Consider the following 13,641-nt stretch of genomic DNA (forward strand, 5'->3'; position numbering starts at 1 on the left):
TCGCCGTTTAACCTTTTACTGCATGAGCATATTGTGAAAAATGGCCGTTTTCATTGAAAAGCCTCCTGTTACAAGTTCAAACTGCTATGAAGCTATGAAAAAATGCTTCAATACTGATGAAACTTGGCACAAATGTTGACTGGACCATAGCCTCTGTAAAAGCATGATCAATCTAAAATTTCCTGTTACCATGACAACGGGGATGTCTCAAAATTGCCAAAAATCACTATTTTGCATTGTTTTTTCCATCAAAACGGATTTCAAAGTGCTGCAACTTCTCAGTGGATTGATATAGAGTAAAAGGCTCTTTAGCGTTGGTTACAAGTTACCGTAAGATCGACCTGAAGCCATTTTTAGCCTGTCACATGTCCAAAATTTTCTTGGTGATGATTGGGACTGCCCCCCCCTTCTACCCCCTAAACAGAAGGGGGCACATCCCCCTTTTGGCAACCCCTTGATGTACCATTTGGATGGAGGGGGGGGGGGGGCGGTGCCAAATATGTGATCACTTTTTTATCAACGTTTCTCAAACATAAAACAGTGTTTGGGGCTTAAATAGGGCATTTTTGCACTGTTTGAACCCTAAAAAAAGGGGGGGGGGAGGACAAAAAGCCATCAAAACACGTCTATAAGAGGTAAAAGGTTAAACAGTTAGCATTTTTTCTAACTGTGACACTCCTTATATATACATGTATATAAGGAAAACCTATAGCGGGGCCAATTTTGACAAAATGTGAACAACTTTTGTAGTACCTAAAGATGACATCACATTCATATACCAAATATCAAAGCTCAGGGCCTTGTAATTTCAAACAAGAACATTTTTTAAGTCTTTTTGAAACTGTTTTCCTGGCCTGTGACCTACTTATGGAACAAACCGGAAACATTTGAATAACTTTGGCAGGGGACCACCCAAGGCTTATTCCTGTAAAGTTTGGCTACTATCCTGTCATTGGTTTAAAAGGAGATGTTGTTTATAGAAATTGTTGATTACACACGACAACCAAGAATTAAATAAGTAATACAGATAACTTTTTATTGACTTCTGTTATATTTGTACAAAGATAAATGGTTTCCTTGGAAGTCAGTGCCTGCTATGAAATTCTAATTAAAGTCATCTTCAGAGACAATTATAGAAACAGACACACGTCACAGGAAAAAAAACCAATATGCTTTGGATCTATCACTCAATAAGGGAGCTTTAAACAATTTAAATAAATGATTATATACAGTTGTAACTTTAGCTCTGATCCCTTGCCATAGCTGTGTTGTTTCAAACCATTCTGATGCTGATCTCAGACTCAACAATCGTATTGTAGTGTCACCTATGCCTAAAGCTATTCGACCTGCAAAATTACAAAACTATTTTTTTTCAAAATGATAAATAATAATAATAATTATAGACTTTATTTAAAGAGGCAACATAGTTAGGCATGCCCAGTCTTCCCTATGAGCCTCTATCAAATATACAATGTACATAGTATGAACATTTACAACAAAAGGTATGATAAACAACTACAGAAATAACATTGTTACAAATAGTTAAGAAACATATAAAATGAAAATCTAGAAAAAAAAAAAAGACATTCAAAAAGCATAATATAGACAATGAAAGTAAAATATACATTTCTCATTTTATAATACAACTTGATGGGTTTTATTCCCACCAGAGAACCACCATTGCAGATAATTATTTTTGAATGACTGTAAATTTGTATGTAAATTTGTAGAGTTTCTTATATCTAAGGGAAGAGAATTCAAGGTATGTTATCAAATGGTAAATTTTTAAGTCTAAAAGTAGACTATAAAAGCCAACTGTTAACAAACAGAGATCTTATAATGAAACAAGCTAGCTGTCAAAAGTATAGCTGTCAACTATTTTCAGTTCAAGATAGTTAACTGCACATTTTCTAATTTCAGGAGTAGAGAATATTTTAAGTTGTTACAGTAGTATACAACTACAAGGAACACGAGCTGATTGAATAAGAATAGGTTTGGACACCTCTTGTAGTTTCAGAGTTATGTCCCGGACAAAGTTCAAAGTGCAATAATTCAAATATTAGGCAAGGCAGAGTTACTGTTCCTTGCACTGCACTTCTTCTCAATGAGATCTATCTACCGACTTAGTTTCTTGTTGATACCTCTTGTAGTTTCACAGTAATGTCCCAGACAAAGTTCACAGTGTAAAATTGAACAAGAGGGCCATGATGGCCCTGAAATCACTAACCTGTATATAGGCCCTTGGGGTAGGGCTAATATTAACCCCGCAGCTTTTTTTTTTAAACCAACTTGGTAGACACCCATAGGAAGATGTTTCATGATAAATATCTAAGTTTTAGCTCTTTGGGGTTTTTATAAGAAGATTTTTTAAGTTTTTACTATAGATATATTAGGAAAATTCAGTACCCCCCGGGGAGGGCCAATTTTGACCCCAGGGCTTTTATTTGAACAAACTTAAGAGAAGATTTTTTAAGTTTTTACTTTATTCATATAAGGAAAATCAATGACCCACCGGGGTGGGGTTAATTTTGACCTCAGGGCTTTTATTTAAACAAACTTGATAGACACTCACTAAAAGTTGTTTCATGCCAAATATTAAAGCTCTAGCTCTTTCAGTTTTTTTAAAGAAGATTTTTTAAGTTTTTACAATATACATATAAGGAAAATCAATGACCCCCAGGGGCGGGGCCAATTTTGACCCCAGGGCTTTTATTTTAGCAAACTTGGTAGACACTCATCAGACAATGTTTCATGCAAAATATTTAAGCTCTAGCTCTTTGGGGTTTTTAAAAGAATATTTTTTTTGAAGTTTTTACTATATACATATAAGAAAAAACAATGACCCCCTGGGGCGGGGCCAGTTTTGACCAAAGGGCTTTTATTTGAACAAAGCTGATAGACACTCACTAGAAAATGTTTCATGCCAAAAATCTCTGGATTTTTAAAAGAAGATATTTTAAGTTTTCTTCTTTTGGTTTCCATGGCAACCAGAGTTCTGCATGGAATTAAATTCTTTGAACAATTTTTAAAGGTGACTACCAAAGGACTATTCCTGTGAAGTTTGGAGTTTCCAGTTTATAAGGAGATGTCATATAAAGTAAAAGTTTACGGACGACGGATGGACGACCGATGAAAAGTGATCACAAAAGCTCACCATGTCACTTTGTGACAGGTGAGCTAAAAAGGGCAATAATTCCAAAAATAGACAAGACCGAGTTACAGTTCTTTTGCACTGCATATCTATGCATTGAGATCTATCTATCTACAAAGTTTTATGCTAATATCTCTTATAGTTTTAGAGTTATGTCCTTGACAAAGTTCAAAGTGTAACAAAACATGTTGAATGACACATATGCCCCCTTTCTAGCCCTTGACTCATACTATTGGTAATTTTGTTATAGAAACTTGCTATAAATGGGTACATGTAAGTGTTCAGTTATGGAGAAAGAAAAATAATGACCAATATATGACTTGAAACTGAATTAAAGCTATAATTAACTAGAACTGCCACTGTCATGGCGTGAATACCCCTGCATACCACTTTGTCAGAATCAACAGTGGCCATTTAGAGCTCAAGGACAACGTCCCTGCCAAATCTGAGGTTACTAAGCCAGTGCTATGTATTCTACATGCATCAAATGTAAAAATGTCAAAATTAATAAACTGCGGACAGGCATTCTTAATCAATTGAGGGGAAAAGCTTTTTTTAGTCTACCTTTGACCCAGTGACCCTCAAAATCAATAGGGGTCACCTTATAGTCATGATCAACCTTCATGCCAAATATGAAGACTGTGGGTCAAAGGAATATTAAGTTAATGGGTGGACAATCTTTTTGAAGTCAAAGTTCATGTGACCTTGATCTTTGACGCAGTGACCTTAAAATAAATAGGGGTCACCTACTAATCATGACTAACCTCCATGCCAAATATGAAGACTGTGGGTCAAAGGAATCTTAAGTTATTGAGCAGACAAGCTTTTTTAGTCAAGGCCCCTGTGACCTTGACCTTTAACCCAGTGTAATAAAAATAAATAGGGATCATCTACTTATCATGACTAACATCCATGCCAAATATGAAGACTGTGGGTCAAAGGTTTCTTAAGTTATTGGGCCGACAAACTATTTGAAATCAAAGCCCCTGTGACCTTGACCTTTGACCCAGTGACCTCAAAATCAATAGGGGTCACCTACTTATCATGACTAACCTCCATGCCAAATATGAAGACTGTGGGTCAAAGGTTTCTTAAGTTATTGGGCCGACAAGCTTTTTGCAGTCAAGGCCCCTGTGACCTTGACCTTTGACCTGGTGACCTCAAAATCGATAGGGGTCATCTACTCGTCATGACTTACCTCCATGCCAAATATGAAGACTGTGGGTCAAAGGAATCTTAAGTTATTGGGCGGACAAGCTTTTTGAAGTCAAGGCCCCTGTGACATTGACCTTTGACCCAGTGACCTCAAAATCAATGGGGGTCATCTACTCGTCATGACTAACCTCCATGCCAAATATGAAGACTGTGGGTCAAAGGAATCTTAAGTTATTGGGCGGACAACCTTTTTAAAGTCAAGGCCCCTGTGACCTTGACCTTTGACCTGGTGACCTCAAAATCAATAGGGGTCAACTTGTTGTCATGACTAACCTCCATGCCACATATGAAGACTGTGTGTCAAAGGAATCTTAAGTTATTGGGCGGACAACCTTTTTAAAGTCAAGGCCCCTGTGACCTTGACCTTTGACCCGGTGACCTCAAAATCAATAGGGGTCATCTACTCGTCATGACTAACCTCCATGCCCAATATGAAGACTGTGGGTCAAAGGAATCTTAAGTTATTGGGCGGACAACCTTTTTAAAGTCAAGGCCCCTGTGACCTTGACCTTTGACCTGGTGACCTCAAAATCAATAGGGGTCAACTTCTTGTCATGACTAACCTCCATGCCAAATATGAAGACTGTGGGTCAAAGGAATCTTAAGTTATTGGGCGGACAAGCTTTTTGAAGTCAAGGCCCCTGTGACCTTGACCTTTGACCCGGTGACCTCAAAATCTATAGGGGTTATCTACTCGTCATGACTAACCTCCATCAATAAAACAACATCCATATCGAACAAATCCTGTAAAACAAAAGTACCTAAGACAAGAAGTTCAGTATTTATTGGATAATGACTTTATTGAACCAAGTCAAAGCAATTACAGCTCTCCATGTATTCTTGTACCGAAATAAATGGAACATATAGAATGTGTACAGATTATCGTAAAGTGAACTCTGTAACAAAAACTGATTCATTTCCTATACCAAGAATTGATGACTGCATTGACAAAATTGGAAAAGCAAAGTATGTAACAAAGTTTGATCTTCTAAAAGGATTCTGGCAAGTTCCACTTACTGATAGAGCTAAAGAAATATCAGCTTTGTAACACCAGACGGCTTATATCAATATAAAGTCATGCCATTTTGGTATGAAAAACTCACCAGCAACTTTTTCAGAGACTTTATAAACATGGTAATATCTGGTCTACACGGATGTGACGCATACATTGATGACGCAATCATCTATTCTGATGGATGGGAGGAATATCTCAAAAACAATAAGAGCATTCTTCAACCGACTTAGTGATGCTAAATTGACTGTTAATCTTGCAAAAAGTGAATTTTGTCATGCAATTTTAACAGTTTTAGGACATGTAGTGGGACAGGGTAAAGTAAAACCAATAGAAGCTAAGGTCAAAGCTATTCTCTGAATTCCTGTGCCAACTTGAAAAGACAACTGATGCGATTTCTTGGTATGCAGGGTATTATCGTAAATTTGTTAATAATTTTTTCGGTTATTGCAGAACCATTGACAAATTTGTAAAGAAAAGAAACAAATTCATTTGGAATGACAAGTGTCAAATGGCATTTGACAGCCTGAAAGCCATACTTAAGATGCACCAGTTCTCTTGCACCAGATTTTTAATAAAAAACTTTAAGTTAGCTGTAGATGCTAGTGACATATGGTGCTGGAAGTGTATTGATCCAAGAAGACAACAATGGTGTTGACCATCCTGTGTGTTACTTTTTCTAAAAAGTTTAATGAACATCAGAAAAATTACTCTACTATAGAGAAAAGAGTGCCTTGCTCTTATTCTTGCTATTCAGCATTTTGAAGTTTATCTAACTTCTTCAAAGTTGCCTGTTGTTGTCTTTAGTGATCACAATCCCCTCACTTTCTTGCATAAACTTAAAAACAAAAATCAAAGGTTGTTGAGGTGGAGCTTATTTTTTGCAAGAATATAGTCTTGACATTAGACACATTAAAGGGAAAGATAATTTGATCCCTGATGCACTTTTTCACGTGTCTAAAACTGTTATTTGCAGTATTTTAAATTAAACATGTATATGATATGATTGAATTTTTTTTTGTTGTTGTTTGCTATTGTTTGTAATACACATATATATGAATGAATGTATAAAATTGTTTAACATTTCTCCTATATTATTTGTAAGTTACATTGTTTGGATTTATGTAAAAGAAATATTCATTTCATTCATATTTCTTTTCTTGAAGAGGGGAAGTGTTATGTATGCAACATATTACATGTATATAATTTATATCTGACCAGTTGGTATTTCCAATATTATCAAATTGTTCTATTTTTTAGAACATAAACTACATGTATGTACTAGAAGGTTCTTAACTGTTGTAGAAAACTCATGCATTATATTTAGATAGAAACTTCTGGAATGATCTTTATTGTGAAGTTGCTAGATTATGATTACTTGAGAACATAATAGACCTTTCTGGAAACTTCTTAGTTAATATATATAAGAGACATTTTTCATTAATCTTATCTTTAAGTCATCAGTTACCTTTTTTAGTCATCAGTGATCTTTTAAGTATCAATATATTTGGAGTATTATTTAACTTGGAAATTAAGTGATTTATTGGAGCTTGGATTATTAATTATTTCTTGTGGATTTTATTGTGGGAATTTATTCTAAAGTGTTCTTGGATTTAACTTGGATTTAACTGTGCTATTGAAAAAGGATCATTCCAGATCAGACTAGACATTTGTAATTTTTATTTGGACTTCAGGTATTTGTAAAATAATTTGTTATTTTTATTTTTCTTTAATAATTTTTCTGTAATAAATTTGTATTGTTACAAGTTTGTTGCTGGCTTTTCTTTTCTCGTTACGCCTGGGCTCGTAACACAAATATGAAGACTGTGGATCAAAAGGAATCTTAAGTTATTGGCGGACAAGAAAAACCGACGGACGCCCGACGGCCGGACAGCCGGACGGGACAAGCTGATTCCAGTATACCCCCCTTACAACTTTGTTGTGCGGGGGTATAATAAGTTATACAAGTTGGAGGGTAGCTGGAATAAAATGATTATTATTATATAAATGTAACCATTCTGACATTTTAGAAACCTCTGTGACATTGACCTTTGACCTATTTACCCCAATATCAATAGGGGTCATTGACTAGTTATGACCAATCATTAAGTGAAATATGAAAGCGTTTTGAAAAAAAGTTTCTTAAATAATGAGCAGAACCATTCTGACAAGTAAGGCCCCTGTGACCTTGCCCTTTGGCCTAGTGACCCTAAAATGAACATGGGTCATCTACAAGTTATGACCAATCAGTATGTGAAATATGAAGACTATGTGATAACAGTTTTCATGTATTCACTGTGAAACCATTCTGACATTTATGGCAACTGTGACCTTGACCTTTGACCTAATGACCCTAAAATCAGTAGGAGTAATCTACTTGTTATGATCAATCAGTATGTGAAATATGAAGACTTTGTGATAAACAGTTTTCAAGATAATCAGCGGAAGCCATTCTGACATTTAAGGCAACCTGTGACCTTGACCTTTGAACCTAGTGACCTCAAAATTTTACGGGGTCAACTACAGTTTATGACAATCAGTAAATGTGAATATAATGAGCTTTGTAATATTTTTCAAGATAATGTGGTCTAATGATGGACAGATAGACAGCTGGACCAAAGAGGGGGTGCATTAAAAAGAACAAAGGGCAATAACTCCAAAATTAGGCAAGACAGAGATATGGTTCTTTTGTATTGCTTTTTTACTCAATGACATCTATCTACCTTCAAAATTTCATGTTAATATTCTTATAGTTTCAGAGTTATGTCTCGCATGAAGTTCAAAGTATAAAAATAAACAAAGGGCAATAACTCCAAAACTAGACAAGACAGAGTTATGGTTCTTGTGCACTACACGTCTACTCAATGAGATCTATCTACCTACAAAGTTTCATGTTAATACCTACAAAGTTTCATGTTGATACCTCTTGGTATCAGAGTTATTTACTGGACAAGAATAGCAGACTGACGGATTGACAGATGTCCGGCTGAAATGGAATAAGGGGCCATTTCTTTTGTTATTTTCTTTTGTTTAATAGAGGACCAATGACCCCTTACTTTTTTGTTACAGAATGAACTCTCTTTTGTTCAGTTTACTGCTACATGGCCCCCTATCTCTAGTCGGTAGACAGACAGACAAAGAGGCGGCTTTATGCTCACCCTTTGGGAAACATAGAAAGATCATTTAAGTTTTCTATTCTTTTTAACAATATCAGTGTATCGCAATGTGTATTGAGATATCAGAGCTACAGAAAGCGTGTGTTTAAGCTTGAAATACACTTAGAAAATCTAAAATACGCATCATTTTCAGAATAAATGCGTCAAAGTTACGCACAACAAAATAAAAATACGCTTGTATGTCAAAACACAAGCGTGAAGAATAGAAGAGTAAACATTTGATACTTAAAAAGGTGATGTTTTCAGCATAAAAATAAAAACAATAAATTTCTATTTTATTGCATTGAAAACTAAAAATTCTGTGGTCAACAAAGCATGTTAAAAATGAAACAGGAAGTACAGAAGGGAGGTAACTCCCGTCCCTAAAATTATCGATTAAATTTATGTGCCAGATAATCATCGTAGGAGTTAACATAGTTTTAAGTTTGTTTAGACATCAATAGTCATTCTTCTGCTTAAAAATAAACAAAAGAATCTATTTTAATTTCTTTGAAATATTGTTGTTGGAAAAAAAACTTGTTTTTCACCTGCAGTTTTGTACTCAATATTTTCGTACCCAGTCTACAGTTTCGGACAATTTTCTCTAAGAACAATACTTTTTTCAGGATAGATATAAATCTTTCATATTTATTTTTCTTGATCTCTAATTTCAACTATAATTCATTATAATTTCACACTGGATTACATGGAAAAATATGTAAATAATAGTTTAAGAACTGAAGAAAGCAGATTTTAAAATCATGTGATTCGTTTTTAAACAACATGCCAACAGAAAAAACAAGAGCACCCCTAGGCGGAGCATTATATGCCCGAAAGTGCTTTTTTAAGTAAGGATAAAGCATTTGACATGGGAATTAGCTGTTCATCCTATAAAATTTTACAGCTGTAGGTTGATTAATACTTAAGTTATTGAGCGAAAACTCTTTCCAGTTTTAAGGTAATAATGACCTTGACTTTTGACATTTTGACCCCAAAATCAATTGGGTTCTTCTACCCAATATGGACAATAATCCTATGAAGTTTGAATATTGAGGGCTGAATGGAACTTAAGCATACATGCCATAACGTCCCGGATGTCTTGGACAGTCCGGGAAATAAGGTGTCTGTCCTGGAGGTGTCCCGGAGATAATTTATGTCCCGGTAAAAAAAAATATATAAAACAAGCAAATTCGTTGAATTTATATCCCCCGCCGAGTACTGGTTATTATTAACACAACAACTGAAGACATAAGGCTTTATTTATATATAAATCATGGCATAAACAGTAATATTCTTTGAAGTTGATAAATATTCAGGGCAATAACAGAGCCATAATTTGTGTTAATTAGTAAAATCTGGAAATGCCAATGAGATGTATGCATACTGCATAACTAATCAAGGGCCATAAATCTGAGTTATAAGTATCTGACCGGGAACAAGGCGACAATATGCACATCTCCTCTTAGTATCCCATACAGTTTCATTGAATTCCAGCCAGTAGAAGCAGAGAAGTAGCGAGGAAACAAATATTTTTCTATATGGATACTGCATAACTAATCAAGGGCCATAACTCTGAGTTAAAGTGTCTGACCGGAACAAGCCGACGATATGCGCATCTCCTCTTAGTATTGAAGGTTCCCATAAAGTTTCGTTGAATTCCAGCCAGTAGTTGCAGAGAAGTAGCGCGGAAACGATTTTTACTCCATATGCATACTGCATAACTAATCAAGGGCCATAACTCTGAGTTAAAGTGTCTGACCGGAACTAGCCGACGATATGCACATCTCCTCTTGGCATTGAAGGTTCCCATAAAGTTTCGTTGAATTCCAGCCAGTAGTTGCAGAGAAGTAGCGCGGAAACGATTTTTACTCTATATGCATACTACATAACTAATCAAGGGCCATAACTCTGAGTTAAAGTGTCTGACCGGAACAAGCCGACGATATGCGCATCTCCTCTTGATATTGAAGGTTCCCATAAAGTTTTGTTGAATTCCAGCCAGTAGTTGCACACTCACTGAAGTAGCGCGGAAACGATTTTTACTAATCAAGGGCCATAACTCTGAGTTAAAGGGTCTGACCGGAACAAGCCGACGATATGCGCATCTCCTCTTGATATTGATGATTCCCATAAAGTTTCGTTGAATTCCAGTCAGTAGTTGCAGAGAACTACTCCGGAAACGAAATTCGGACGGACGGATGGACGGACGAACAACGCCAAAACTATATCCCCCTCCCGATTCCATCGGCGGGGGATAATAATCTTCTTTGAAGCAAGAAATTTTACATTTTGATATAATTTTATAGTCAAGTTTTTTGATAAACTAGTCATGAATGCTAATAACGAACGATTATCCCCTAACACCATTGCAATGGTGACACTAATCCTTTGATTGGTATATCTACGTGCCCCTTCCAACAAACAATTATCGGCAATAATTTTGATCAATTAAAAAATATATTGTTTACCCCCTGTGGCTTTTTGAGCGAAGGTGTCATACACTGTAATCAACAACTGGCCAGTATAAATTTAATCCACCTGGAGGCAGTGATTAGTGGTCAAACACCGTGAAAATTACCGCTAAATATGAGGTGATGAAATCTAGAAATCTACAAGATTCAGCGAATGTTTCAGGTAAACGACAGGGCTAATTGTCATTACTTAACATAGCTTTATACTATTCTGTGACTGATTGAATTAACGATGCGTAAATACTTAAAAAAGATAGAAAAACTGTTAATAATTATTGACAGTCTGTCTTTTGTTTATGGTGTCATTAAATTTGCAAGTTGTAAATACCGGTAATATAGGTTGTATGCCACTATGTAAATTTTAAAAAATACATTTGCTGACCAATGCCCCACCTTCAAATGAAAAGTGTCCAGGAAATGAGTCTAAAAATTATGGCATGTATGACTTAAGTTATGCTTCAGAAACCAAATTGCTAACAGATGGATGGATGGATGGATGGACGGACGGACAGACGGACGCCAGGGGGTATAACATAATATGCCCTTTCGGGCATATAAAAATAAATGTCTGCCTTTACAGAGCATGTTTTGTATTGTTTCAAATTGAATCAATATTTTATTTGAAAAAAACAAGATTGCATTTGAGAAAAATGCTATGCCACCGCATTATAAGCTTTATGCCTTGTACCTTCAGACGAAAATATTTTTTATCTTTTACTATATGTACATAATGAACATCAATGACCCCCAGGCAATAATTTGAACAATCTTGGTAAAGGTTCACTTTGCAAAGTCTCATGCCATATATTTAACCTCTAGTCTTTGTCAATTCAGAGAAGAAGATTTTTCAATTCAGAGAAGAAGATTTTCAAGTTTTTACTTTATCTTATAAGGAAAACTATCGCTTCTGGGGCAGGGTAATTTTAACACTAGGGGCATAATTAAAACAACTTTAGTAGAGGACTCATAGATGATATTATATACCAAATATCAAAGCTCTAAGCCTTGTACCTTCAGACAAGAAGATTTTTTATTTTTTTACTATATGTACATAGTGAAAATCAATGATCCCTGGGGGTGGGGCCAATTTTGACCCCAGGGCTATAATTTGTACAATCTTACTAGAGGTTCACTACATAATGTTTCTTGCAAAATATCTTAACTTTAGCCTTTGTAAATTTAGAGAAGATTATTTTGTAAGTTTTTACTATATACATATAAGGAAAACATATTGCCCCCGGGGCGGGTCTAATTTTGACACTAGAGGCAAAATTTGAACAACTTTGGTAGAGTACCTATAGATGATATTATTTAACAAATATCAAAGCTCTTAGCCTTGTACCTTCAGACAATAAGATTTTTGACTTTTTACTATATGTATATATTGAAAATCAATGACCCCCAGGACGGGGGCAATTTTGATCCCAGGGCTATAATTTGAACAATCTTTCTAGAAGTTCACTTCACAATGTTTCATGCAAAACATCTAACCTCTAGCATTTTTCAATTGCTTGAAGAAATTTTTTTAAAGTTTTTACTATAAGTTTTTACTATATACATTTAAGGAAAACCAATGAACCCCGGGGCGGGGCCGATTTTGACCCCCAGGGCTATAATTTGAACAATCTTGGTAGAGGTCTACCAGACAATGCCTTATGCAAAATATCTAAGCTCTTGGCCTTTTGGGTCTTTACAAGAAGGTATTTTAAGTTTTTACTATGTGAACATATAGTGAAAATCAATGACCCCCGGGGTGGGGCCGATTTTGACCCCCAGGGCTATAATTTGAACAATCTTGGTAAGGGTCTACCAGACAATGCCTTATGCAAAATATCTAAGCTCTAGGCCTTTTGGGTCTTTACAGGAAGGTATTTTAGGTTTTTACTACATGTACATATAGTGAAAATCAATGACCCCCCAGGGCGGGGCCGATTTTGACCCCCAGGGCTATAATTTGAACAGTCTGGTAGAGGTCTACCAGACAATGCCTTATGCAAAATATCTTAGCTCTAGGCCTTTTGGGTCTTTACAAGAAGGTATTTTAGGTTTTTTCTACATGTACATATAGTGAAAATCAATGACCCCCGGGGTGTGGCCGATTTTGACCCCAGGGCTATAATTTGAACAATTTTGGTAGAGGTCTACCAGACAATGCGTTATGCAAAATATCTAAGCTCTAGGCCTTTTGGGTCTTTACAAGAAGATTTTTTTAATTTATTCTTATAATTTCTTTTGGTTGCCATGGCAACCAGATTTCTGCATGGAATGTAATTCTTTGAACAACTTTGGAAGCCCTTCACCCAAGGATCAATCCTGCTAAGTTTGGTTGAAATTGGACTAGTGGTTTTTCACAAGAAGATTTTTTAAGTTCACTATATAATCTATATAACACACACACACACACACACACACACAAACAAACACACACACAGGTGAATCGCTATATGCCACCACATTGCAGATGCTGCGGTGGCATAAAAATCTAAACAAGAGGGCCATGATGACCCTGAAATTACTCACCTGTATATAGGCCCCCGAGGCGGACAAGGCGCCGACAATATGCTCCCCCGAAATTTTTCAGGGAGCATAAAAAGGCCATGATGGGTCTGAAATCGCTCACCTGTATATAGGCCCCCA

At 35.9% G+C, this 13,641-nt stretch overlaps 1 protein-coding gene across 1 annotated transcript in view; it reads right to left on the minus strand.

Annotated features, from left to right (window-relative positions):
• Positions 1 to 566: 566 nt before the first annotated feature.
• LOC132755362 (gem-associated protein 5-like) overlaps positions 567 to 13,641 on the minus strand; it is a 101,000-nt gene continuing 87,925 nt past the window's right edge. The window contains exon 8 of the mRNA XM_060746234.1: positions 567 to 1,346. Coding sequence (XP_060602217.1) covers positions 1,150 to 1,346 — 197 coding nt within the window. The 3' untranslated portion in view covers positions 567 to 1,149. The remainder of the gene's footprint in view (positions 1,347 to 13,641) is intronic.

Source organism: Ruditapes philippinarum, unplaced genomic scaffold, assembly GCF_026571515.1.
Source record: "Ruditapes philippinarum isolate M1 unplaced genomic scaffold, ASM2657151v2 ctg183_1_1_1_1, whole genome shotgun sequence".
Taxonomy (NCBI): Eukaryota; Metazoa; Mollusca; class Bivalvia; order Venerida; family Veneridae; genus Ruditapes; species Ruditapes philippinarum.